The 25,966-nt window shown below is 49.5% G+C and overlaps 1 protein-coding gene across 1 annotated transcript in view; it reads right to left on the bottom strand.

Annotated features, from left to right (window-relative positions):
* F13A1 (coagulation factor XIII A chain) overlaps positions 1 to 25,966 on the bottom strand; it is a 202,642-nt gene that overhangs the window by 66,893 nt on the left and 109,783 nt on the right. The window contains exons 10-11 of the mRNA XM_066579300.1: positions 25,744 to 25,832; positions 8,742 to 8,895 (exon numbers count right to left, since the gene is read on the bottom strand). Coding sequence (XP_066435397.1) covers positions 8,742 to 8,895; positions 25,744 to 25,832 — 243 coding nt within the window. The remainder of the gene's footprint in view (positions 1 to 8,741; positions 8,896 to 25,743; positions 25,833 to 25,966) is intronic.

Here is a 25,966-nt window from a genome sequence, read left to right as displayed (position 1 = left end):
AGAGATGTAACTGCATGACCATCAAAAATCCCCAATTGTTTGCAAACAAACCCACTTTCGCCAGAATTGCAACTTTTTGACAAGAGAATTTTGGCACAAGTTACTTTAGGAATTTCTCTCATTATAGCAAGTATGGCTGCTGGCAGGGATTTCCAACTACTTTACTATTAAGAACACCCTCTTATATTGATGTGGCTTAACAAGAGATTACAATGGCAGAAATAATATGTCTGATAGTTAGAGGTCCAACTACTTGAACACCCACCTATCTGTACAATGGGAATTTTGTGATTCCCATCTTGTGGTCACCGCAAGAGAAGCGTAAGAGAACCAACCACAGTCTTCATTACAGTTTATGAGCATTTTGGAAACAGCTGAGAACAGAAAACAAGATACAGTATTTTAAAATGTAATGTCAACATGCCAAAAAGCCGAATATATAAAAAGAGAAATGCATAAAGCAGATGAATGAAAAAAAAAATTATGAATTCTAGAACAAAAGACAAACAACATACTGAGCATACAGATCTTTTTGCTTGTCTTGATAACCAACTGTCATTCAAGAGTTGGATTATTGCCTACTTTGTTGTGTAACTCAAGATTCAGTTGACAATGTAATAGATGGTTATGCATGTATGTAGATCATTACAGGAGCCACTACAGGCTACAAGAGGGTCAGGAAAACGGTCAATAGAGAAGGGTTATTCTGTGTTGTGGAGCTGCCTTGATTAAGCTGCACCCGAGCGGACTTGTTAAAAAGAGGTGTGAGACCCTCAATTGTGGTCTCCAACCTGGAGCCCATGGGAGCTGTAGAGTAGAGACCATCTTGCAAGACAGGGTAGAAGATGCACCCTGGGCTGGTTTATAGAGTGTGAAGCTTTGAGCAATAGGCCTAAATCTAGAGAGGGTTACTATTAATTTTTACTAAGAAGCCAGATGGCTAGGTGTTCAGTTGGTGTTTTTCCACTGAAACTGTGTAAAAAATATTTGCTGTGAAGAAACATAATAAAGCTGTCAGGAACCAGATTTTGTGCCAACCGTCTTATATAGAAAGATGGCGATCCTCAGAAGTGACTAATCCCCCAGATGTCATAATACATATAGATTAGAGAAGAGCGAGCACCAAAATGCTCGGGTGCTCGTTACTCGGGACGAAATTATCGCGATGCTCGAGGGTTCGTTTCGAGTAACGAACCCCATTGAAGTCAATGGGCGACCCGAGCATTTTTGTATTTCGCCGATGCTCGCTAAGGTTTTCATGTGTGAAAATCTGGGCAATTCAAGAAAGTGATGGGAACGACACAGCAACGGATAGGGCAGGCGAGGGGCTACATGTTGGGCTGCATCTCAAGTTCACAGGTCCCACTATTAAGCCACAAAACCGGCAAGAGTGGGCCCCCCCCTCCCAACAACTTTTACTTCTGAAAAGCCCTCATTAGCAATGGATACCTTAGCTAAGCACCACACTACCTCCAACAAAGCACAATCACTGCCTGCATGACACTCCGCTGCCACTTCTCCTGGGTTACATGCTGCCCAACCCCCCCTGCACGACCCAGTGTCCACAGCGCACACAAAAGTGTCCCTGCGCAGCCTTCAGCTGCCCTCATGCCACACCACCCTCATGTCTATTTATAAGTGCGTCTGCCATGACGAGGAACCGCAGGCACACACTGCAGAGGGTTGGCACGGCTAGGCAGCGACCCTCTTTAAAAGGGGCGGGGCGATAGCCCACAATGCTGTACAGAAGCAATGAGAAATATAATCCTGTGCCACCGCCATCAGGAGCTGCACACGTGGGCATAGCAATGGGGAACCTATGTGCCACACACTATTCATTCTGTCAAGGTGTCTGCATGCCCCAGTCAGACCGCGGTTTTTAATTCATAGACACAGGCAGGTACAACTCCCTATTGTGAAGTCCCTGTGGACCGACAGCATGGGTGGCTCCCTGGAACCCACCGGTGGTACATAAAAATATCCCATTGCATTGCCCAACACAGCTGAGGTAGTAATGTCGTGCTTAATGCAGGTGGGCTTCGGCCCACACTGCATGCCCCAGTCAGACTGGGGTTCTTTAGAAGTGGAAACAGATGCATTTATAATTCCCTGTGGACCCACAGCATGGGTGGCTCCCTGGAACCCACCGGCGGTACATAAAAATATCCCATTGCATTGCCCAACACAGCTGAGGTAGTTATGTCGTGCTTAATGCAGGTGGGCTTCGGCCGACACTGCATGCCCCAGTCTGACTGGGGTTCTTTAGATGTGGTTTCAGATGCATTTATAATTCTCTGTGGACCCACAGCATGGGTGGGTGCCAGGAAGCCACCGGCGGTACATAAATATATCCCATTGCATTGCCCAACACAGCGGATGTAACGTCAGCTGTAATGCAGGTGGGCTAAAAATTCATTTGATTACACTGTAGGCGAGGGCCCACAAAAATTGCTGTATCAACAGTACTAATGTACATCCAAAAAATTGGCCATGGCCAACCAAGAGGGCAGGTGAAACCCATTAATCGCTTTGGTTAATGTGGCTTAAGTGGTAACTAGGCCTGGAGGCAGCCCAGTTTAACGAAAAATTGGTTCAAGTTAAAGTTTCAACGCTTTTAAGAGCATTGAAACGTATAAAAATTGTTTAGAAAAATTATATGAGTGAGCCTTGTGGCCCTAAGAAAAATTGCCCGTTCAGCGTGATTATATGAGGTTTCAGGAGGAGGAGCAGGAGGAGGAGGAGGAATATTATACACAGATTGATGAAGCAGAAATGTCCCCGTTTTGGATGGTGAGAGAGAACGATGCTTCCATCCGCGGGTGCAGCCTACGTATTCCTTAGGTATCGCTGCTGTCCGCTGGTGGAGAAGAGAAGGGCCTACCTGGCCCTCGGAACTGCGCCTTCTGCCACTAGCGCTGTCGGATGGGAAGTTTACCATCAGTTTGTCCACCAGCGCCCTGTGGTATAGCATCATTCTCGAACCCCTTTCCTCTTCGGGAATGAGAGTGCAAAGGCTCTCCTTATACCGTGGATCGAGCAGTGTGTACACCCAGTAATCCGTAGTGGCCAGAATGCGTGTAACGCGAGGGTCACGAGAAAGGCATCCTAACATGAAGTCAGCCATGTGTGCCAGGGTACCTGTACGCAACACATGGCTGTCTTCACTAGGAAGATCACTTTCAGGATCCTCCTCCTCCTCCTCCTCTTCCTCCTCCTCAGGCCATACACGCTGAAAGGATGACAGGCAAGCAGCATGGGTACCGTCAGCAGTGGGCCAAGCTGTCTCTTCCCCCTCCTCCTCATCCTCCTCATGCTCCTCCTCCTCCTCCTGAACGCGCTGAGATATAGACAGGAGGGTGCTCTGACTATCCAGCGACATACTGTCTTCCCCCGGCTCTGTTTCCGAGCGCAAAGCGTCTGCCTTTATGCTTTGCAGGGAACTTCTCAAGATGCATAGCAGAGGAATGGTGACGCTAATGATTGCAGCATCGCCGCTCACCACCTGGGTAGACTCCTCATATTTTCCAAGGACCTGGCAGATGGCTGCCAACCAGGCCCACTCTTCTGTAAATAATTGAGGAGGCTGACTCCCACTGCGCCGCGCAAGTTGGAGTTGTTATTCCACTATAGCTCTATGCTGCTCATAGAGTCTGGCCAACATGTGGAGCGTAGAGTTCCACTGTGTGGGCACGTCGCACAGCAGTCGGTGCACTGGCAGATTAAACCGATGTTGCAGGGTCCGCAGGGTGGCAGCGTGCGTGTGTGATTTGCGGAAATGTGCGCAGATCCGGCGCACCTTTCCGAGCAGGTATGACAAGTGGGGGTAGCTTTTCAGAAAGCGCTGAACCACCAAATTAAACACATGGGCCAGGCATGGCACGTGCGTGAGGCTGCCGAGCTGCAGAGCCGCCACCAGCTTACGGCCGTTGTCACACATGACCATGCCCGGTTGGAGGCTCAGCGGCGCAAGCCAGCGGTCGGTCTGCTCTGTCAGACCCTGCAGCAGTTCGTGGGCCGTGTGCCTCTTCTCTCCTAAGCTGAGTAGTTTCAGCACGGCCTGCTGACGCTTGCCCACCGCTGTGCTGCCACGCCGCGTGACACCGACTGCTGGCGACGTGCTGCTGCTGACACATCTTGATTGCGAGACAGAGGTTGCGTAGGAGGAGGAGGAGGGTGGTTTAGTGGAGGAAGCATACACCCCTGCAGATACCACCACCGAGCTGGGGCACGCAATTCGGGGGGTGGGTAGGATGTGAGCGGTCCCAGGCTCTGACTCTGTCCCAGCCTCCACTAAATTCACCCAATGTGCCGTCAGGGAGATATAGTGGCCCTGCCCGCCTGTGCTTGTCCACGTGTCTGTTGTTAAGTGGACCTTGGCAGTAACCGCGTTGGTGAGGGCGCGTACAATGTTGCGGGAGACGTGGTCGTGCAGGCCTGGGACGGCACATCGGGAAAAGTAGTGGCGACTGGGAACCGAGTAGCGCGGGGCCGCCACCGCCATCATGCTTTTGAAAGCCTCCGTTTCCACAAGCCTATACGGCAGCATCTCTAGGCTGATCAATTTTGCTATGTGCACGTTTAACGCTTGAGCGTGCGTGTGCGTGGCGTCGTACTTGCGCTTGCACTCAAACTGTGGCGCTAGCGACGTCTGGACGCTACGCTGAGAGACATTGGGGCCGAGGACAGCGGAGGTGAGGGTGTGGGTGCAGGCCAGGAGACGGTAGTGCCTGTGTCCTCAGAGGGGGGTTGGATCTCAGTGGCAGGTTGGGGCACAGGGGGAGAGGCAGTGGTGCAAACCGGAGGCGGTGAACGGGCATCGTCCCACCTTGTGGGGTGCTTGGCCATCATATGCCTGCACATGCTGTTGGTGGTGCCTCCCCAGCTGATCTTGGCGCGACAAAGGTTGCACACCACTGTTCGTCGGTCGTCAGGCGTCTCTGTGAAAAACTGCCACACCGTAGAGCACCTTGACCTGTGCAGGGTGGCATGGCGCGAGGGGTCGCTTTGGGAAACAGTTGGTGGATTATTCTGTCTGGCCCTGCCTCTACCCCTGGCCACCGCACTGGCTCGGCCTGTGCCCACACCCTGACTTGGGCCTCCGCGTCCTCGCCCGCGTCCACGTCCTATAGGCCTACCCCTACCCCTCAGCATGGTGTATTACCAGTGATTTGATTTCCCAGGCAGGAAATAAATTGGCGCAAGCCTGCTGTTAAACGTAGCTGGCTGCGTATGATTTCTTTACTATCTCCACCCACCACACACGTACACAGAATGCTGAGGACTGACAGAGGCAGGGCACATAGAATTTTTCCCTTTTTTTAAAAAGAAAAGGCCCACTGACTATATTCAATCAGATAAGAAATCTGTTCCACAGAAATGCAGTTATATGAAGTGCAGCAGAGCGGTGATTTTTCCCAGGAAGGCAGGAAATAAATTGGCGCAAGCCTGCTGTTAAACGTAGCTGGCTGCGTATGAATTTTTTACTATCTCCACCCACCACACACGTACACAGAACGCTGAGGACTGACAGAGGCAGGGCACATAGAATTTTTCCCTTTTTTTAAAAAGAAAAGGCCCACTGACTATATTCAATCAATAATATATATCTTCTGGCCCTGCCTACACAATTCTCTCCCTGTAGTATTACTGCAGGGTGCAATGCTCTGCACAGCCGATTTTGAAAAAAAATAATATGCAACACTGCTAACAGCAGCCTGCACAGTACTGCACACGGTTAAATGTGGCCCTAAGAAGGACCGTTGGGGTTCTTGAAGCCTACACTCACTCCTAACACTCTCCCGGCCTAATCACCACTTCTGTCCCTGGACTATTACTGCAGGGCGCAATGCTCTGCAGACAGCCGATTTTGAAAAAAAAATAATTGTGCAACACTGCTAACAGCACCCTCCACAGTACTGCACACGGATAGATGTGGCCCTGAGAAGGACCGTTGGGGTTCTTGAAGCCTACACTCACTCCTAACACTCTCCCTACAGCAGCACCAGCAGCAGCACTTTCCCTCAGCTAACTCAGTCACAAGGCATCTGAGGCGAGCCGCGGGAGGGGCCGACTTTTATACTCGGGTGACATCTGATCTCCCCAGCCACTCACAGCAGGGGGGTGGTATAGGGCTTGAACGTCACAGGGGGAAGTTGTAATGCCTTCCCTGTCTTTCAATTGGCCAGAAAAGCGCGCTAACGTCTCAGAGAGGAAACTGAAAGTAACCGGAACATCGCGTGGTACTCGTTACGAGTAACGAGCATCCCGAACACGCTAATATTCGCCCGAGCATCAAGCTCGGACGAGTACGTTCGCTCATCTCTAATATAGATATATCTCAACTGTAAATGTACAAAATGTCAAAGGTACTATGGGGTATATGACATCAAGCAAATATTGTGCCATATAGTTAAATTCTGGTCAGAAACCCAGGAAGGGTAAGAGAAGAAGACAATAGCTTTAACAAGCTGTTTAAAATTACATGCAAAATTCTGCAATTACTCAATATTAAAACTATTATGCCTTTTATTCAATGGGACTCTTCAGACCTCCAGGCATCAACACAATGTAGAGGACCATTTAAGATTCCCACTTAACCCGTGTTACCACTGGAGAGAAGTGGTAGTCTGAAAGTTATGATGACATCTATCGACTGCTATTAGAATCATGTTAGCACCCGTCAACTGCTATGGTAGTATGATCTTGTCAAAGAGAAGGTAACGAGCGTAGGGTATATATGCTTAATGGCCATTCTATTAGAGACGCTCCTCTAGTAGAGTAGGGCATTGGACCTCTTTTGGCCTTCAGAATCACAGCAATTTATCATGGTATAGATTCCACTAGGTATTGAAATTGTTCTGCAGGAATATTGGCTCATGCAAACAGGAGAACTTTTTGATGTTACCAGAACTTAAATGGAAGTAATACATAGTAACCTAGTATGTACGGCTGAAAAAAGACAACGTCCATCCAGTTCAGCCTGCCCCCCCCCCCCTTCCTTGTTGATACAGAAGAAGTAAAAAATTCCTTATTGACTCCATAATGGCAGTCAGAATAATCCCAAGATCAATATTTGAAAGTTCCTATCTGACTCCAGGACTTGGATCAAGAACCCCGCTGGTTATTTAATGTATATATCCTTCAATGTTGTAGCACTCCAAAGAGACGTCTAGTCTCCCCTTAAACTCTTTTTTCTTTGATTTTGGACTGCATTCATCTGACCAGTGATGTATTCCCACTTCTCAGTGATCCCATTTTTTAACCCTTTTGCATACTGGAGTCTTGTCTTTCAGATTTTTTAGCTATGGCACTCTAATGGGTCATCTACTGTTATGCCTATCTATGCAAACGAATGATGATCTGTGGGTTCTGGCATGTTAGTTGGAGCACCAGCATTATATTCAGTGGCAATTTTGCACTACCTGTTCTGAAGAATGATTCGTAGCATTCTCCTCTGGCCCCTTCCGTTGACGAGGTGTTTATGTCCACAGGATCTTCCTTTCACTGTAACACCGTTGCAGAACCCCACAAGGTTTACAGTTGCTGAAATACTGGCCCTGGATAGTCTAAAACCGATGGTGTGACTCGTTCACATTCACTCGGATGACTCAATATTCCCATACTTAGGTAGGTGTTCGATGAAATTCATCCATGGAAAACCTGATTTTATGGTGCACTCAGGGGTCATGTGTCTCAGGGTTTTATAAGGAACGACCATTCCAGAAACCGTTCAAACAAGTGTAAGTGAACAATAATTGTTCGGTCTAAACTCAACCAATGACCGATTGAGAAATAGTTCACTTTTCATTTATTTTATGCAGGCCTAAAAGCCATCGTTGGCTCGTTTACTTATCGCTTGGTGTAAGCAGCGCTCATTCAGTCCCTCTCATTCACTTATACAGCAAATGTGAAAGACTGAACGATTCCAAATAATTTCCCACTTGAATGTATCTGCTTGTATAAACAGGCTGCCCGAGAGCGAACAAGCTAGCGATAACGTCACTCGCTCGTTCGCTCGTTCAGACGATAATCGGCTTGTCTAACACTATTCTAATTTCCATACAGGGAAGCTCCAATTGTGAAAGGTCTGATGACTCTAATCAAGTGACCACTGATGGTGGATATACAGCTATTCAGACCAGACATCATATCTGAAGTAAATAGGACACAAATGGAACATATAAATAATAATCAAGAATAACGCACTACATCAACCCTTTCCAATCCCATTTTTGATTCAAGGTTTCCTAAAAGGCTTTCTCTTTTTGCTGCTATACAACGGTGCCATCTGCTGGCTAAAACCAGTGTGTGAGCGCCAGAGAGGCTTCGACAGTGGAGTGGCTGGCAATAGACGGTAAGAATACCCTGTCGGACGTCTTCTGACATTGGAGCTGTACAAGCGTCAATCAGAATGTAGAAAGATGTCAGACAGTGGATTGGAAAAGGTTAAAATTGCCCTAAAGTCACTTTCAGAAGAAGGTATATTTGGCAACGAAAGACCAGGTAAGCTCTGGTCACTGTTCGAATATACTACTTACATTCCAGCAGATTATATAGGATATCGAACAAAGTACAAATTAAAGGGCTTCTCCAGATTTGTATGAATGTGTTAACTGCACAATCGCATTACATGCTCATCATATTAAGCATACTTGTAATTCATGGAGTAATTTTGCCCGTGAGATACTTGAGGATGACAATCAGCTGCTGGCTTCTGAAAAGTTTTGAAAGTGTGTAATTACCTTCTGAAAACTTGTAAAGGTCTGTGATATCAAGTGGCCCATCTCCTCCTATTTCTTTAGTTAATAATTTCTGTCCCACGTGCGTTTTGTCAATAAACTGAACCTCTCTGGTTCCATCTTTCATTACCTTGTAATATACAATGTCACTGTTCACCTGAAAAGACAAAATTAGTATTGGGTTATCTCCAAGATTGACGACTACTCCAATTTATCTTATGGCCTTTTTTAGATCTTGGTGCATATAATCATGTTACAAAGCACTGAAACTACATCTTAGGTTTACATTTATTTAGTTACATGATGTTGCTCATATCAATAAAGATCTTGCGTCTGTATCATAAACATGGTCATTCCATAGATTGAAAGGATCACACTACAAGTAGAGTATATAATACAAAATATTCTAGGACACATTCACAAATAGGGTTTAGACCAGTTTCTGGCGTAAAAAAAAAAAGTTGCAAATTTTTGCACAAGCGGATATTTGCACAAAAAATTGTGACTTTTTGTGCCGGCTTCTCCACATTTTTGGAAAGTGGACAGGCTACTTGGGAGGGGGCATGGCCACACTAGATCAACAGCTTTATGTGTCATTTTTTCCAAAAACTAGCATAAATTATACCAGAAATGTACGCCGGGTCGGACCTGGTGGACACTTCTGAGAAGGCACACGGAGCTGCCGGGATACGCTGAATTATATGAAGAGGCCTGCACCTCTTTATGTATTCAGTGCGCCGCACGCTGGGGGTAATCATACTAAGCCATCCAGGACTTCATTGCTACAAGGCAACAGTACTAGCCGTTGAATTTCTTATATTCATTATGACATTTATCAAGGTAGTAAATTGATTCAAATACAGCATTAGTAAGCTCTGTTTCAGAACTAATAATGCAGGAGGTATTATTGTATGTTGTCACCACCGGAAGTGGGGGTGGTGGCAAGATGTAAGCTCCTTGACAGTGCAGTGACGCCGCAGTACCTGATTGGCTGAAGCGTCTGCTCACTGTCCCTGGAACGTGTAGCAAAATCAGAGAAACTGCATGATCTGTAATTATATGTTACTCTCAAGTATTCCTTTTTAAACTAGTTGTATTGCACTCAGAAAAAGCGCATACTAAACTGTTAGCTTATAAATAGAGATGAGCGAACGTACTCGTCCGAGCTTGATGCTCGGGCGAATATTAGCGTGTTCGGGATGCTCGTTACTCGTAACGAGTACCACGTGATGTTCGGGTTACTTTCAGTTTCCTGTCTGAGACGTTAGCGCGCTTTTCTGGACAATTGAAAGACAGGGAAGGCATTACAACTTCCCCCTGTGATGTTCCAGCCCTATACCACCCCCCTGCTGTGAGTGGCTGGGGAGATCAGATGTCACCTGAGTATAAAAGTCGGCCCCTCCCGCGGCTCGCCTCAGATGCCTTGTGAGATAGCTGAGGGAAAGTGCTGTTGTGTTGGAGCTGCTGTAGGGAGAGTGTTAGGAGTGAGTGTAGGCTTCAAGAACCCCAACGATCCTTCTTAGGGCCACATCTATCCGTGTGCAGTAGTGTGGAGGCTGCTGTTAGGAGTGTTGCACCTTTTTTTTTTTTTTTTCAAAATCGGCTGTGCAGAGCATTGCGCCCTGCAGTAATACTACAGGGACAGAAGTGGTGGTTAGGCAGGGAGAGTGTTAGGAGTGAGTGTAGGCTTCAAGAACCCCAACGGTCCTTCTTAGGGCCACATTTAACCGTGTGCAGTACTGTGCAGGCTGCTGTTAGCAGTGTTGCATATTTTTTTTTTTCCAAAATCGGCTGTGCAGAGCATTGCGCCCTGCAGTAATACTACAGGGACAGAATTGTGTAGGCAGGGCCAGAAGACATATATTATTGATTGAATATAGTCAGTGGGCCTTTTCTTTAAAAAAAAAGGGAAACATTCTATTTGGCCTGCCTCTGACAGTCCTCAGCGTTCTGGGTACGTGTGTGGTGGGTGGAGAACGTAAATAAATCATACGCAGCCAGCTACGTTTAACAGCAGGCTTGCGCCAATTTATTTCCTGCCTGGGAAAAATCACCGCTCTGCTGCACTTAATATAACACTGCAGTTCTGTGGAACACATTTCTTATCTGATTGAATATACAGATAGTCCCCCGACTTGCGAACATTCGACTTACGAATTTCGCTAGATACGAACTATCTGTACAGCACAGTATGATGTAATGCTATGGCATTACATCATACTGTGCAGGGACCGGACAGGCTTCTATCAAGCCTGATAGAAGCCTGTCCGGTCACATCGCGGTTGCTGGGCAGCCGGGGGCCTTCTGAAAGGCCCTAGGGCTGTCTATGCAGAGCGCCTAGCAAGCCATGCACTTGATGGGCACTCTGCATAGGCAGTCCTGGGGCCTTTCAGGAGGTCCCCGGCTGCCTAGCAACCACACAGCATCCCGCGATCTCATCGTTGGACGCTGTACGGGCCCCCTGAACGTCGGGTGCAGGCTGTTTCTTACAGCGGGCACACGGCGGCAGCAGTTCCGACGAGCCGCGCCGCTCGTCAGAACTGTTAAAACTTTAAATACCGCTGTCAGAGCGGTATTTAAAGTGTTAACAGTTCCGAGAAGCGCCACGGCTCGTCGGAACTGCTGCCGCCGGGTGCCCGCTGTAAGAACAGCTGGCACCCGACGTTGTATGGAGCGGGATCCACCCGCGATCCCCTCCATATAACCATTTGTTCGACTTGCGAACAAAACGGACTTGCGAACGGGCTCCCGGAACGGAACCTGTTCGCAAGTCGGGGACTAACTGTAGTCAGTGGGCCTTCCCTTAAAAAAAAAAAAAGGGAAACATTCTATTTGGCCTGCCTCTGACAGTCCTCAGCGTTCTGGGTACGTGTGTGGTGGGTGGAGAACGTAAATAAATCATACGCAGCCAGCTACGTTTAACAGCAGGCTTGCGCCAATTTATTTCCTGCCTGGGAAATCAAATCACTGGTAATACAGCATGCTGAGGGGTAGGGGTAGGCCTAGAGGACGTGGACGCGGCCGAGGACACGGAGGGCCAAGTGAGGGTGTGGGCACAGGCCGAACTCCTGATCCAGGTGTATCGCAGCCGACTGCTGCGCGATTACGAGAGAGGCACGTTTCTGGCGTCCCCACATTCATCGCACAATTAATGGGTCCACGCGGTAGACCTTTATTAGAAAATGAGCAGTGTGAGCAGGTCCTGTCGTGGATGGCAGAAAGTGCTTCGAGCAACCTATCGTCCACCCACAGTTCTGCACCGTCCACTGCTGCAAATCCGAATCCTCTGTCTGCTGCTCCTCCTTCCTCCCAGCCTCCTCACTCCATTACAATGACACATGCTCAGGAGCGGGAACACTCCCAGGAACTGTTCTCGGGCCCCTGCTCAGATTGGGCAGCAGTGGTTCCTCTCCCACCAGAAGAGTTTATCGTCACTGATGCCAAACCATTGGAAAGTTCCCGGGGTCCGGGGGATGAGGCTGGGGACTTCCGACAACTGTCTCAAGACCTTTCAGTGGGTGAGGAGGACGATGACGATGAGACACAGTTGTCTATCGGTGAGGTAGTAGTAAGGGCAGTAAGTCCGAGGGAGGAGCGCACAGAGGATTCGGAGGAAGAGCAGCAGGACGATGAGGTGACTGACCCCACCTGGTTTGCAACGCCTACTCAGGACAGGTCTTCAGAGGGGGAGGCAAGGGCAGCAGCAGGGCAGGTTTCAAGAGGCAGTGCGGTGGCCAGGGGTAGAGGCAGGGCCAAACCGAATAATCCACCAACTGTTTCCCAAAGCGCACCCTCGCGCCATGCCACCCTGCAGAGGCCAAGGTGCTCTAAGGTCTGGCAGTTTTTCACAGAGACGCCTGACGACCGACGAACAGTGGTGTGCAACCTTTGTCGCGCCAAGATCAGCCGGGGAGCCACCACCAACAGCCTCACCACCACCAGCATGCGCAGACATATGATGGCCAAGCACCCCACAAGGTGGGACGAAGGGCGTTCACCGCCTCCGGTTTGCACCGCTGCCTCTCCTCCTGTGCCCCAACCTGCCACTGAGATCCAACCCCCCTCTCAGGACACAGGCACTACCGTCTCCTGGCCTGCACCCACACCCTCACCTCCGCTGTCCTCGGCCCAATCCAGCAATGTCTCGCACCGCACCGTCCAGCCGTCGCTAGTGCAAGTGTTTGAGCGCAAGCGCAAGTACGCCGCCACGCACCCGGATGCTCAAGCATTAACCGTCCACATAGCCAAATTTATCAGCCTTGAGATGCTGCCGTATAGGGTTGTGGAAACGGAGTCCTTCAAAAGTATGATGGCGGCGACGGCCCCACGCTACTCAGTTCCCAGTCGCCACTACTTTTCCCGATGTGCCGTCCCACCCCTGCATGACCACGTCTCCCGCAACATTGTACGCGCCCTCACCAACGCGGTTACTGCCAAGGTCCACTTAACAACGGACACGTGGACAAGCACAGACGGGCAGGGCCACTACATCTCCCTGACAGCACATTGGGTGAATTTAGTGGAGGCTGGGACAGAGTCAGAGCCTGGGACCGCTCACGTCCTACCCACCCCCAGAATTGCGGGCCCCGGCTCGGTGGTGGTATCTGCGGCGGTGTATGCTTCCTCCACTAAAGCACGCTCCTCCTCCTCCAACGCAACCTCTGTCTCGCAATCAAGATGTGTCAGCAGCAGCAGCGCGTCGCCAGCAGTCGGTGTCGTGCGTCGTGGCACCACAGCGGTGGGCAAGCATCAGCAGGCCGTGCTGAAACTACTCAGCTTAGGAGATAAGAGGCACACGGCCCACGAACTGCTGCAGGGTCTGACAGAGCAGACGGACGGCTGGCTTGCGCCGCTGAGCCTCCAACCGGGCATGGTCGTGTGTGACAACGGCCGTAACCTGGTGGCGGCTCTGCAGCTCGGCAGCCTCACGCACGTGCCATGCCTGGCCCACGTCTTTAATTTGGTGGTTCAGCGCTTTCTGAAAAGCTACCCACGCTTGTCAGACCTGCTCGTAAAGGTGCGCCGGCTCTGCGCACATTTCCGCAAGTCCCACACGGACGCTGCCACCCTGCGGACCCTGCAACATCGGTTTACTCTGCCAGTGCACCGACTGCCCACACGGTGGAACTCTACGCTCCACATGTTGGCCAGGCTCTATGAGCAGCGTAGAGCTATAGTGGAATACCAACTCCAACATGGGCGGCGCAGTGGGAGTCAGCCTCCTCAATTATTTTCAGAAGAGTGGGCCTGGTTGGCAGACATCTGCCAGGTCCTTCGAAACTTTGAGCAGTCTACCCAGGTGGTGAGCGGCGATGCTGCAATCATTAGCGTCACCATTCCTCTGCTATGCATCTTGAGAAGTTCCCTGCAAAGCATAAAGGCAGACGCTTTGCGCTCGGAAACAGAGCCGGGGGAAGACAGTATGTCGCTGGATAGTCAGAGCACCCTCCTGTCTATATCTCAGCATGTTCAGGAGGAGGAGGAGGAGCATGAGGAGGATGAGGAGGAGGGGGAAGAGACAGCTTGGCCCACTGCTGACGGTACCCATGCTGCTTGCCTGTCATCCTTTCAGCGTGTATGGCCTGAGGAGGAGGAGGAGGAGGAGGAGGAGGAGGATCCTGAAAGTGATCTTCCTAGTGAAGACAGCCATGTGTTGCGTACAGGTACCCTGGCACACATGGCTGACTTCATGTTAGGATGCCTTTCTCGTGACCCTCGCGTTACACGCATTCTGGCCACTACGGATTACTGGGTGTACACACTGCTCGACCCACCGTATAAGGAGAACCTTTCCACTCTCATTCCCGAAGAGGAAAGGTGTTCGATAGTGTTGCTATACCACAGGACCCTGGCGGACAAGCTGATGGTAAAATTCCCATCCGACAGCGCTAGTGGCAGAAGGCGCAGTTCCGAGGGCCAGGTAGCAGGGGAGGTGCGGAGATCGAGCAGCATGTACAGCACAGGCAGTACAACAGTCTTTAAGGCCCTGGACAGCTTTATGGCTCCCCAGCAAGACTGTGTCACCGCTCCCCAGTCAAGGCTGAGTCGGCGGGAGCACTGTAAAAGGATGGTGAGGGAGTACGTAGCCGATCGCACGACCGTCCTCCCTGACGCCTCTGCCACCTACAACTACTGGGTGTCGAAGCTGGACACGTGGCCTGAACTCGCGCTGTATGCCCTGGAGGTGCTTGCTTGTCCTGCGGCTAGCGTCTTGTCAGAGAGGGTGTTTAGTGCGGCTGGGGGAATCATCACAGATAAGCGTAACCGCCTGTCAACCAACAGTGCCGACAGGCTAACACTCATCAAGATGAACAAAGCCTGGATTTCCCCAGACTTTTCTTCTCCACCAGCAGACAGCAGCGATACCTAAACAATACGTAGGCTGCACCCGCGGATGGAAGCATTGTTCTCTCTCACCATCCAAAACGGGGACATTTCTGCTTCATCAATCTGTGTATAATATTCCTCCTCCTCCTGCTCCTCCTCCTGAAACCTCACGTAATCACGCCGAACGGGCAATTTTTCTTAGGGCCACAAGGCTCACTCATATAATTTTTCTTTAAAATTTTTATACGTTTCAATGCTCTTAAAAGCGTTGAAACTTTAACTTGAACCAATTTTTCGTTAAACTGGGCTGCCTCCAGGCCTAGTTACCACTTAAGCCACATTAACCAAAGCGATTAATGGGTTTCACCTGCCATCTTGGTTGGGCATGGCCAATTTTTTCTGAGGTACATTAGTACTGTTGGTACACCAATTTTTTTGGGCCCTCACCTACAGTGTAATCATAGTAATTTCTATGTTCTTCGCCTGCACTCATGGTACAGAAAGGTGTGTGTGGTTGGCCTACACTTTAGCTACATAAATGTAACTGGGGCCTTGTCTATACTGCAGCTACTGAAATGTGAAAGAGACTGTTATCTCCCTAAACTGCTGCAATGGGAATGTTACTGGGGCCTGTCTTGAGTGCTACTATTACTGAAATGGAACTAAGACTGCGCTCCCCCTATACTGCTGCTAGTGATATGTTAGTGGGGCCTGTCCCTAATGCTACCGCTGAAATGTTAATAATTCTGGGCTCTGCCTATACCGCTGCTAATGGTATGTCACTGGGGTGTGGAAACAGAGGCTTCACAAAGACATGATGGCGGCGAGGCCATTTCCCACCAACGCTGTTACTGTTAAGGTGCATATAACAACGGACACGTGTAGAGGACACATAGTGCCTCCAAAACATCCCCCTCCTCCTCCAACAATGAAAAAATTCTTGGCAAATACCTTTGCATTGGTCCGTCTGGTGGCAGTCCAAGAATTTCACCTTTAACGACACAACAAGAGAGCACCACCACCATCCCCCCGCCACGGCCCACTTAATCCTGGCCACATTCCGAAAACCAACTACATTAAACCGCGCTACCAGGTCCGCAGTCACCACCACATTACCACCAACGAGGTTACTGTTAAGGTACATATTACCAGTCAGACTGGGGCATGCAGTGTGGGCCGAAGCCCACCTGTATTAAGCACAACATTACTACCTCAGCTGTGTTGGGCAATGCAATGGGATATTTTTATGTACCGCCGGTGGCTTCCTGGCACCCACCCATGCTGTGGGTCCACAGGGAATTATAAATGCATCTGTTTCCACTTCTAAAGAACCCCAGTCAGACTGGGGCATGCAGTGTGGGCCGAAGCCCACCTGCATTAAGCACGACATTACTACCTCAGCTGTGTTGGGCAATGCAATGGGATATTTTTATGTACCGCCAGTGGGTTCCAGGGAGCCACCCATGCTGTGGGTCCACAGGGAATTATAAATGCATCTGTTTCCACTTCTAAAGAACCCCAGTCAGACTGGGGCATGCAGTGTGGGCCGAAGCCCACCTGCATTAAGCACGACATTACTACCTCAGCTGTGTTGGGCAATGCAATGGGATATTTTTATGTACCGCCGGTGGGTTCCAGGGAGCCACCCATGCTGTGGGTCCACAGGGAATTATAAATGCATCTGTTTCCACTTCTAAAGAACCCCAGTCTGACTGGGGCATGCAGTGTGGGCCGAAGCCCACCTGTATTAAGCACGACATTACTACCTCAGCTGTGTTGGGCAATGCAATGGGATATTTTTATGTACCGCCGGTGGCTTCCTGGCACCCCCCCATGCTGTGGGTCCATAGGGAATTATAAATGCATCTGTTTCCACTTCTAAAGAACCCCAGTCTGACTGGGGCATGCAGTGTGGGCCGAAGCCCACCTGCATTAAGCATGACATTACTACCTCAGCTGTGATGGGCACTGCAATGGGATATTTTTATGTACCGCCGGTGGGTTCCAGGGAGCCACCCATGCTGTGGGTCCACAGGGAATTATAAATGCATCTGTTTCCACTTCTAAAGAACCCCAGTCTGACTGGGGCATGCAGTGTGGGCCGAAGCCCACCTGTATTAAGCACGACATTACTACCTCAGCTGTTGGGCAATGCAATGGGATATTTTTATGTACCGCCGGTGGGTTCCAGGGAGCCACCCATGCTGTGGGTCCACAGGGAATTATAAATGCATCTGTTTCCACTTCTAAAGAACCCCAGTCAGACTGGGGCATGCAGTGTGGGCCGAAGCCCACCTGCATTAAGCACGACATTACTACCTCAGCTGTGTTGGGCAATGCAATGGGATATTTTTATGTACCGCCGGTGGGTTCCAGGGAGCCACCCATGCTGTGGGTCCACAGGGAATTATAAATGCATCTGTTTCCACTTCTAAAGAACCCCAGTCAGACTGGGGCATGCAGTGTGGGCCGAAGCCCACCTGCATTAAGCACGACATTACTACCTCAGCTGTGCTGGGCAATGCAATGGGATATTTTTATGTACCGCCGGTGGGTTCCAGGGAGCCACCCATGCTGTGGGTCCACAGGGAATTATAAATGCATCTGTTTCCACTTCTAAAGAACCCCAGTCTGACTGGGGCATGCAGTGTGGGCCCAAGCCCACCTGTATTAAGCACGACATTACTACCTCAGCTGTGTTGGGCAATGCAATGGGATATTTTTATGTACCGCCGGTGGCTTCCTGGCACCCCCCCATGCTGTGGGTCCACAGGGAATTATAAATGCATCTGTTTCCACTTCTAAAGAACCCCAGTCTGACTGGGGCATACAGTGTGGGCCGAAGCCCACCTGCATTAAGCATGACATTACTACCTCAGCTGTGATGGGCACTGCAATGGGATATTTTTATGTACCGCCGGTGGGTTCCAGGGAGCCACCCATGCTGTGGGTCCACAGGGAATTATAAATGCATCTGTTTCCACTTCTAAAGAACCCCAGTCTGACTGGGGCATGCAGTGTGGGCCGAAGCCCACCTGTATTAAGCACGACATTACTACCTCAGCTGTGTTGGGCAATGCAATGGGATATTTTTATGTACCGCCAGTGGGTTCCAGGGAGCCACCCATGCTGTGGGTCCACAGGGAATTATAAATGCATCTGTTTCCACTTCTAAAGAACCCTAGTCAGACTGGGGCATGCAGTGTGGGCCGAAGCCCACCTGCATTAAGCACGACATTACTACCTCAGCTGTGTTGGGCAATGCAATGGGATATTTTTATGTACCGCCGGTGGGTTCCAGGGAGCCACCCATGCTGTGGGTCCACAGGGAATTATAAATGCATCTGTTTCCACTTCTAAAGAACCCCAGTCTGACTGGGGCATGCAGTGTGGGCCGAAGCCCACCTGTATTAAGCACGACATTACTACCTCAGCTGTGTTGGGCAATGCAATGGGATATTTTTATGTACCGCCGGTGGCTTCCTGGCACCCCCCCATGCTGTGGGTCCACAGGGAATTATAAATGCATCTGTTTCCACTTCTAAAGAACCCCAGTCTGACTGGGGCATGCAGTGTGGGCCGAAGCCCACCTGCATTAAGCATGATATTACTACCTCAGCTGTGATGGGCACTGCAATGGGATATTTTTATGTACCGCCGGTGGGTTCCAGGGAGCCACCCATGCTGTGGGTCCACAGGGAATTATAAATGCATCTGTTTCCACTTCTAAAGAACCCCAGTCAGACTGGGGCATGCAGTGTGGGCCGAAGCCCACCTGCATTAAGCACGACATTACTACCTCAGCTGTGTTGGGCAATGCAATGGGATATTTTTATGTACTGCCAGTGGGTTCCAGGGAGCCACCCATGCTGTGGGTCCACAGGGAATTATAAATGCATCTGTTTCCACTTCTAAAGAACCCCAGTCAGACTGGGGCATGCAGTGTGGGCCGAAGCCCACCTGTATTAAGCACGACATTACTACCTCAGCTGTGTTGGGCAATGCAATGGGATATTTTTATGTACCGCCGGTGGGTTCCAGGGAGCCACCCATGCTGTGGGTCCACAGGGAATTATAAATGCATCTGTTTCCACTTCTAAAGAACCCCAGTCTGACTGGGGCATGCAGTGTGGGCCGAAGCCCACCTGTATTAAGCACGACATTACTACCTCAGCTGTGTTGGGCAATGCAATGGGATATTTTTATGTACCGCCGGTGGGTTCCAGGGAGCCACCCATGCTGTGGGTCCACAGGGAATTATAAATGCATCTGTTTCCACTTCTAAAGAACCCCAGTCAGACTGGGGCATGCAGTGTGGGCCGAAGCCCACCTGCATTAAGCACGACATTACTACCTCAGCTGTGTTGGGCAATGCAATGGGATATTTTTATGTACCGCCGGTGGGTTCCAGGGAGCCACCCATGCTGTGGGTCCACAGGGAATTATAAATGCATCTGTTTCCACTTCTAAAGAACCCCAGTCTGACTGGGGCATGCAGTGTGGGCCGAAGCCCACCTGTATTAAGTACAACATTACTACCTCAGCTGTGTTGGGCAATGCAATGGGATATTTTTATGTACCGTCGGTGGCTTCCTGGCACCCCCCCATGCTGTGGGTCCACAGGGAATTATAAATGCATCTGTTTCCACTTCTAAAGAACCCCAGTCTGACTGGGGCATGCAGTGTGGGCCGAAGCCCACCTGTATTAAGCAAGACATTACTACCTCAGCTGTGTTGGGCAATGCAATGGGATATTTTTATGTACCGCCGGTGGGTTCCAGGGAGCCACCCATGCTGTGGGTCCACAGGGAATTATAAATGCATCTGTTTCCACTTCTAAAGAACCCCAGTCTGACTGGGGCATGCAGTGTGGGCCGAAGACCACCTGTATTAAGCACGACATTACTACCTCACCTGTGTTGGGCAAAGCAATGGGATATTTTTATGTACCGCCAGTGGGTTCCAGGGAGCCACCCATGCTGTGGGTCCACAGGGAATTATAAATGCATCTGTTTCCACTTCTAAAGAACCCCAGTCTGACTGGGGCATGCAGTGTGGGCCGAAGCCCACCTGTATTAAGCACGACATTACTACCTCAGCTGTGTTGGGCAATTCAATGGGATATTTTTATGTACCGCCGGTGGGTTCCAGGGAGCCACCCATGCTGTGGGTCCACAGGGAATTATAAATGCATCTGTTTCCACTTCTAAAGAACCCCAGTCAGACTGGGGTAGCAGTGTGGGCCGAAGCCCACCTGCATTAAGCACGACATTACTACCTCAGCTGTGTTGGGCAATGCAATGGGATATTTTTATGTACCGCCGGTGGGTTCCAGGGAGCCACCCATGCTGTGGGTCCACAGGGAATTATAAATGCATCTGTTTCCACTTCTAAAGAACCCCAGTCTGACTGGGGCATGCAGTGTGGGCCGAAGCCCACCTGTATTAAGCACGACATTACTACCTCAGCTGTGTTGGGCAATGCAATGGGTTATTTTTATGTACCGCCGGTGGCTTCCTGGCACCCCCCCCATGCTGTGGGTCCACAGGGAATTATAAATGCATCTGTTTTCACTTCTAAAGAACCCCAGTCTGACTGGGGCATGCAGTGTGGGCCGAAGCCCACCTGCATTAAGCATGACATTACTACCTCTGCTGTGATGGGCACTGCAATGGTATATTTTTATGTACCGCCGGTGGGTTCCAGGGAGCCACCCATGCTGTGGGTCCACAGGGAATTATAAATGCATCTGTTTCCACTTCTAAAGAACCCCAGTCTGACTGGGGCATGCAGTGTGGGCCGAAGCCCACCTGTATTAAGCACGACATTACTACCTCAGCTGTGTTGGGCAATACAATGGGATATTTTTATGTACCGCCAGTGGGTTCCAGGGAGCCACCCATGCTGTGGGTCCACAGGGAATTATAAATGCATCTGTTTCCACTTCTAAAGAACCCCAGTCTGACTGGGGCATGCAGTGTGGGCCGAAGCCCACCTGTATTAAGCACGACATTACTACCTCAGCTGTGTTGGGCAATGCAATGGGATATTTTTATGTACCGCCGGTGGGTTCCAGGGAGCCACCCATGCTGTGGGTCCACAGGGAATTATAAATGCATCTGTTTCCACTTCTAAAGAACCCCAGTCTGACTGGGGCATGCAGTGTGGGCCGAAGCCCACCTGTATTAAGCACGACATTACTACCTCAGCTGTGTTGGGCAATGCAATGGGATATTTTTATGTACCGCCGGTGGCTTCCTGGCACCCCCCCATGCTGTGGGTCCACAGGGAATTATAAATGCATCTGTTTCCACTTCTAAAGAACCCCAGTCTGACTGGGTCATGCAGTGTGGGCCGAAGCCCACCTGCATTAAGCATGACATTACTACCTCAGCTGTGATGGGCACTGCAATGGGATATGTTTATGTACCGCCGGTGGGTTCCAGGGAGCCACCCATGCTGTGGGTCCACAGGGAATTATAAATGCATCTGTTTCCACTTCTAAAGAACCCCAGTCTGACTGGGGCATGCAGTGTGGGCCGAAGCCCACCTGTATTAAGCACGACATTTCTACCTCAGCTGTGTTGGGCAATGCAATGGGATATTTTTATGTACCGCCAGTGGGTTCCAGGGAGCCACCCATGCTGTGGGTCCACAGGGAATTATAAATGCATCTGTTTCCACTTCTAAAGAACCCCAGTCTGACTGGGGCATGGAGTGTGGGCCGAAGCCCACCTGCATTATGCACGACATTACTACCTCAGCTGTGTTGGGCAATGCAATGGGATATTTTTATGTACCGCCAGTGGCTTCCTGGCACCCCCCCATGCTGTGGGTCCACAGGGAATTATAAATGCATCTGTTTCCACTTCTAAAGAACCCCAGTCTGACTGGGGCATGCAGTGTGGGCCGAAGCCCACCTGCATTAAGCATGACATTACTACCTCAGCTGTGATGGGCACTGCAATGGGATATTTTAATGTACCGCCGGTGGGTTCCAGGGAGCCACCCATGCTGTGGGTCCACAGGGAATTATAAATGCATCTGTTTCCACTTCTAAAGAACCCCAGTCAGACTGGGGCATGCAGTGTGGGCCGAAGCCCACCTGTATTAAGCACGACATTACTACCTCAGCTGTGATGGGCACTGCAATGGGATATTTTTATGTACCGCCGGTGGGTTCCAGGGAGCCACCCATGCTGTCGGTCCACAGGGACTTCACAACAGGGAGTTGTACCTGCCTGTGTCTATGAATTAAAAAGCCCGGTCTGACTGGGGCATGCAGACACCTTGACAAAATGAATAGTGTGTGGCACATAAGTTCCCCATTGCTATGCCCACGTGTGCAGCTCCTGATGGCGGTGGCACAGGATTATATTTCTCATTGCTTCTGTACAGCATTGTGGGCTATCGCCCTGCCCCTTTTAAAGAGGCTCGCTGCCTAGCCGTGCAAACCCTCTGCAGTGTGTGCCTGCTTTTCCTGTGGCAGACGCACTTATAGACATGAGTGTGGCGTGGCATGAGGGCAGCTGAAGGCTGGGCAGGGACAGTTTGGTGTGCGCTGTGGGCACTGGGTCGTGCAGGGGGGGCAGCATGTAACCCAGGAGAAGTGGCAGCGGAGTGTCATGCAGGCAGTGATTGTGCTTTGTTGGAGGTAGTGTGGTGCTTAGGTAAGGTATGCTTTGCTAATGAGGGCTTTTCAGAAGTAAAAATTGTTGGGAGGGGGGGCCCACTCTTGCCGCTATTGTGGCTTAATAGTGGGACCTGGGAACTTGAGATGCAGCCCAACATGTAGCCCCTCGCCTGCCCTATCTGTTGCTGTGTCGTTCCCATCACTTTCTTGAATTGCCCAGATTTTCACACATGAAAACCTTAGCGAGCATCGGCGAAATACAAAAATGCTCGGGTCGCCCATTGACTTCAATGGGGTTCGTTATTCGAAACGAACCCTCGAGCATCGCGATAATTTCGTCCCGAGTAACGAGCACCCGAGCATTTTGGTGCTCGCTCATCTCTAATTAGAAATAATTAAAATTAAAAGCAATGATATAGCAATAGTAGATACACTAAGTTATTCCTAGTGTTATAACCACTGTCCAAGGACAGTAGTGATCCCTCTCATCACCTTCTCCACTCAATAGTTATGGCCATCGTATCCACTGTCTTCTCTCTTCAGCAGATGTCACAATGTCCTTTCAGCTGTCAGTGCCATTTATAGGGTGTGAGCATGGCAGTTCTCCTCTTAAAGATCAAGGGTGTACATCCAGCTTTCCCGTTCCTGCCAAATCCTGGTGTCCTTGGGGTTATTTAAGGCAGCCATCCCTTCTTGAGAGTGCCTGAGCAATAGGTTCTGCTGTTTCGGTGAAGGTGATATCAGTTTCTGCTTGACTACTGATCTATACCTGTTCACCCAACTTTTCTGATTTCTGCCTGTTCTGACCTCGCCTTGTTCTTTGACTACAATTTACCTGATTGCCTCCTGCCTTAATCCGGCCTGTTTCTTCATTTTGCATGAACTCCGCCTGTCCTGACCTCAGGCTGTTATATTAACTATGTCACTGCCTGTCTCTTCAGTACTTCACTGAGTTTGTCAGCTGCCAGTGCACCAAGACTACTTTTGGGGTAACAGACTAGGGAATATTTCTTTAACCATTTATAGTCATAAATTTTATCATACAGATTTTATTATTTGGGAGCAGGATGAGGGTAGTCAATTAGTTTTGGATACTATGTGGGAGATTATGTTATTGTTACAAGGGGTCTCTGGGTGGTATTCTGGGCCCCAGGAAGGGTCTGTACTGAGGGGCCTGTGTGGTCTTGATGGGGACCTCATATAAGTCCCAGTCATCACGGGGTGCTTGGCATTCTGGGCCCACCCGCAGGGGTGCTTACTACTCATGGAGAAGTCTGGTTGTTGGAAAGCAGAACACACCATCACCACAGTATGCATCAAACATTTTATTTCAAAACTGGTAATAGCTTGCTATGGATGATCTGATGGGGGAGAGAGATCACAGAGGATGTGAGGGCTATCAGGGTTCAAATGGGTTTATTTTTTTTTCTTTGAGTTCATTGCTTCATTGGCGATAATTTAATTTCTGCGAATGTAGCCCTTGGATCATGGGGCTGTTATTGATCCTGAGCACTGGGCAGGAGCTCCCTTCCTTCTTGTTTACACTTCACTTTGGAACTCTCTTTGGGCTTAGTTCCTGAGGCCTCTCCAGCAGGAAAGGCAGCCACCCAATGTTGTCATAACAGGTGCCAGAGAGGTGATGTTCTGCCCTCTGAAGTCGGGATGTGGGGAAAGTCACAATCTCTTTCTCATTCCAGCTCTCCCAGATAGGATTCCATCCTCCAGGTACCAAACTGTGGCGTCTCAGATATCAGAGTGAAGAAAATTACCTACCCATGAAGAATAACATACATTCCCAAGAAGAGATTGGGCCGGACTACCGACAGTCGATGCACAAAAATACCATCCCCTACCATACAGTCTTTTATTAATTTATGGCTTGGAGATGGGTCATATCGGAACACACCCCATAGTGTCTGAGAGTCTTGTGCTCATCCTCATTATAAATAAGTATCTGCTTCCAGGCCTGCTTTCCAGCTGCTGCCTCTCTGTTTTATATTCTGTGAGAGCCCGTTGTTGCTGCATCGTCCGATATGAGGCTGTCTCGGTCAAAGGTTCAAACATATGTTCCTCCTTGGAAAGATCCAGAAACCTCTGCTCCCCAATATCATACAGGCCTAGTGGGTAGTATATTATGAGTGACTCAGGGCGGGCAGCCTCTGTACTACAACATCTTCCATTGGGGCTTTGGCTCATCCTTCAACCAGAGTATCCACCCCAGCAGTAGCTCCCTCCTCCACAGGGACTCTCATCCTGCTTACTACACCATGTGGCATTTGAGGCCCCAGGCAGGGTCTATACTGAGGGGCCTGTGGGGTCTGGAGGGGAGAACATATAAGTCCTGGCCATTTCAGAGTAGTTGGCGTAATGGGCCTGCCCACAAAGGTGTTTTCTATTCATGGAAAGCCCTGGTCATTAGAAAGCAATAGACACCACTTCTGAAGTATGCTCCAAATGTTTTCTTTCACAACTTCGAAACTGGCACCAGCTTGCTACAATAGACCTGAAGGGGAAGAGAAGTCACAGAGGGCCGATTGGTGTTCAAATGGCTTTGTCTCTTCTTTGAGTTTGTTGCTTCTTTGGAGATTATTTCAATCCTTAGGATGTGCAGCAGATACCACTGCTTCGTGCACCCAACATGTGCTGTTGAGGCCGTACAGGCAAGGGAGACAGAGACTGGAACAGCTACCTCCACTCACCTTCCCATGGTTCCTGCCACTACTTCTCCACTTCCGGGCATTAACACATATATACCAGGTTGGCTGCATGTCATTACATTCTGCCTCATGTAACCAATAATAAAATGAAAAATATCTTAGTGTCCAGTCAATGCCGTAGCACTAACCAACCACTAGTTGTCTGCAACATACTAACGTTAACATATCATAAAAATCCATAGAACACAAATAGCACCCCCTCCCCCATTTACCTTGTCAGACCCACCAATCAGTTTTTCATAAGAATAAACTTAACAGTATTGTCATTTTCAACACAAATATTATTTCAAGACATTTTAGAAGACATAAGGCTAACATTATATTTTACCTCGGCAAAAAGGAAGGGTGTATCAAACTGGAAGCAAACATGACCATGCTTAATCGCCTGGACCGAGGCAGGACCACATCTATACATTCCTGTAATAATAACCAATATTACATGTTAGTAGACTTCATCCACAATCACAAATGCAATGGAATATAAAGTGTATCTTTAATTAGATGTATATACAACTAGCTGATATACCCAGCTTCGCCCGAGTTAATTTGGT

This window comes from Eleutherodactylus coqui, chromosome 9 (genome assembly GCF_035609145.1).
Source record: "Eleutherodactylus coqui strain aEleCoq1 chromosome 9, aEleCoq1.hap1, whole genome shotgun sequence".
Lineage (NCBI taxonomy): Eukaryota > Metazoa > Chordata > Amphibia > Anura > Eleutherodactylidae > Eleutherodactylus > Eleutherodactylus coqui.
This window is presented reverse-complemented; position numbering and strand designations above follow the sequence as displayed.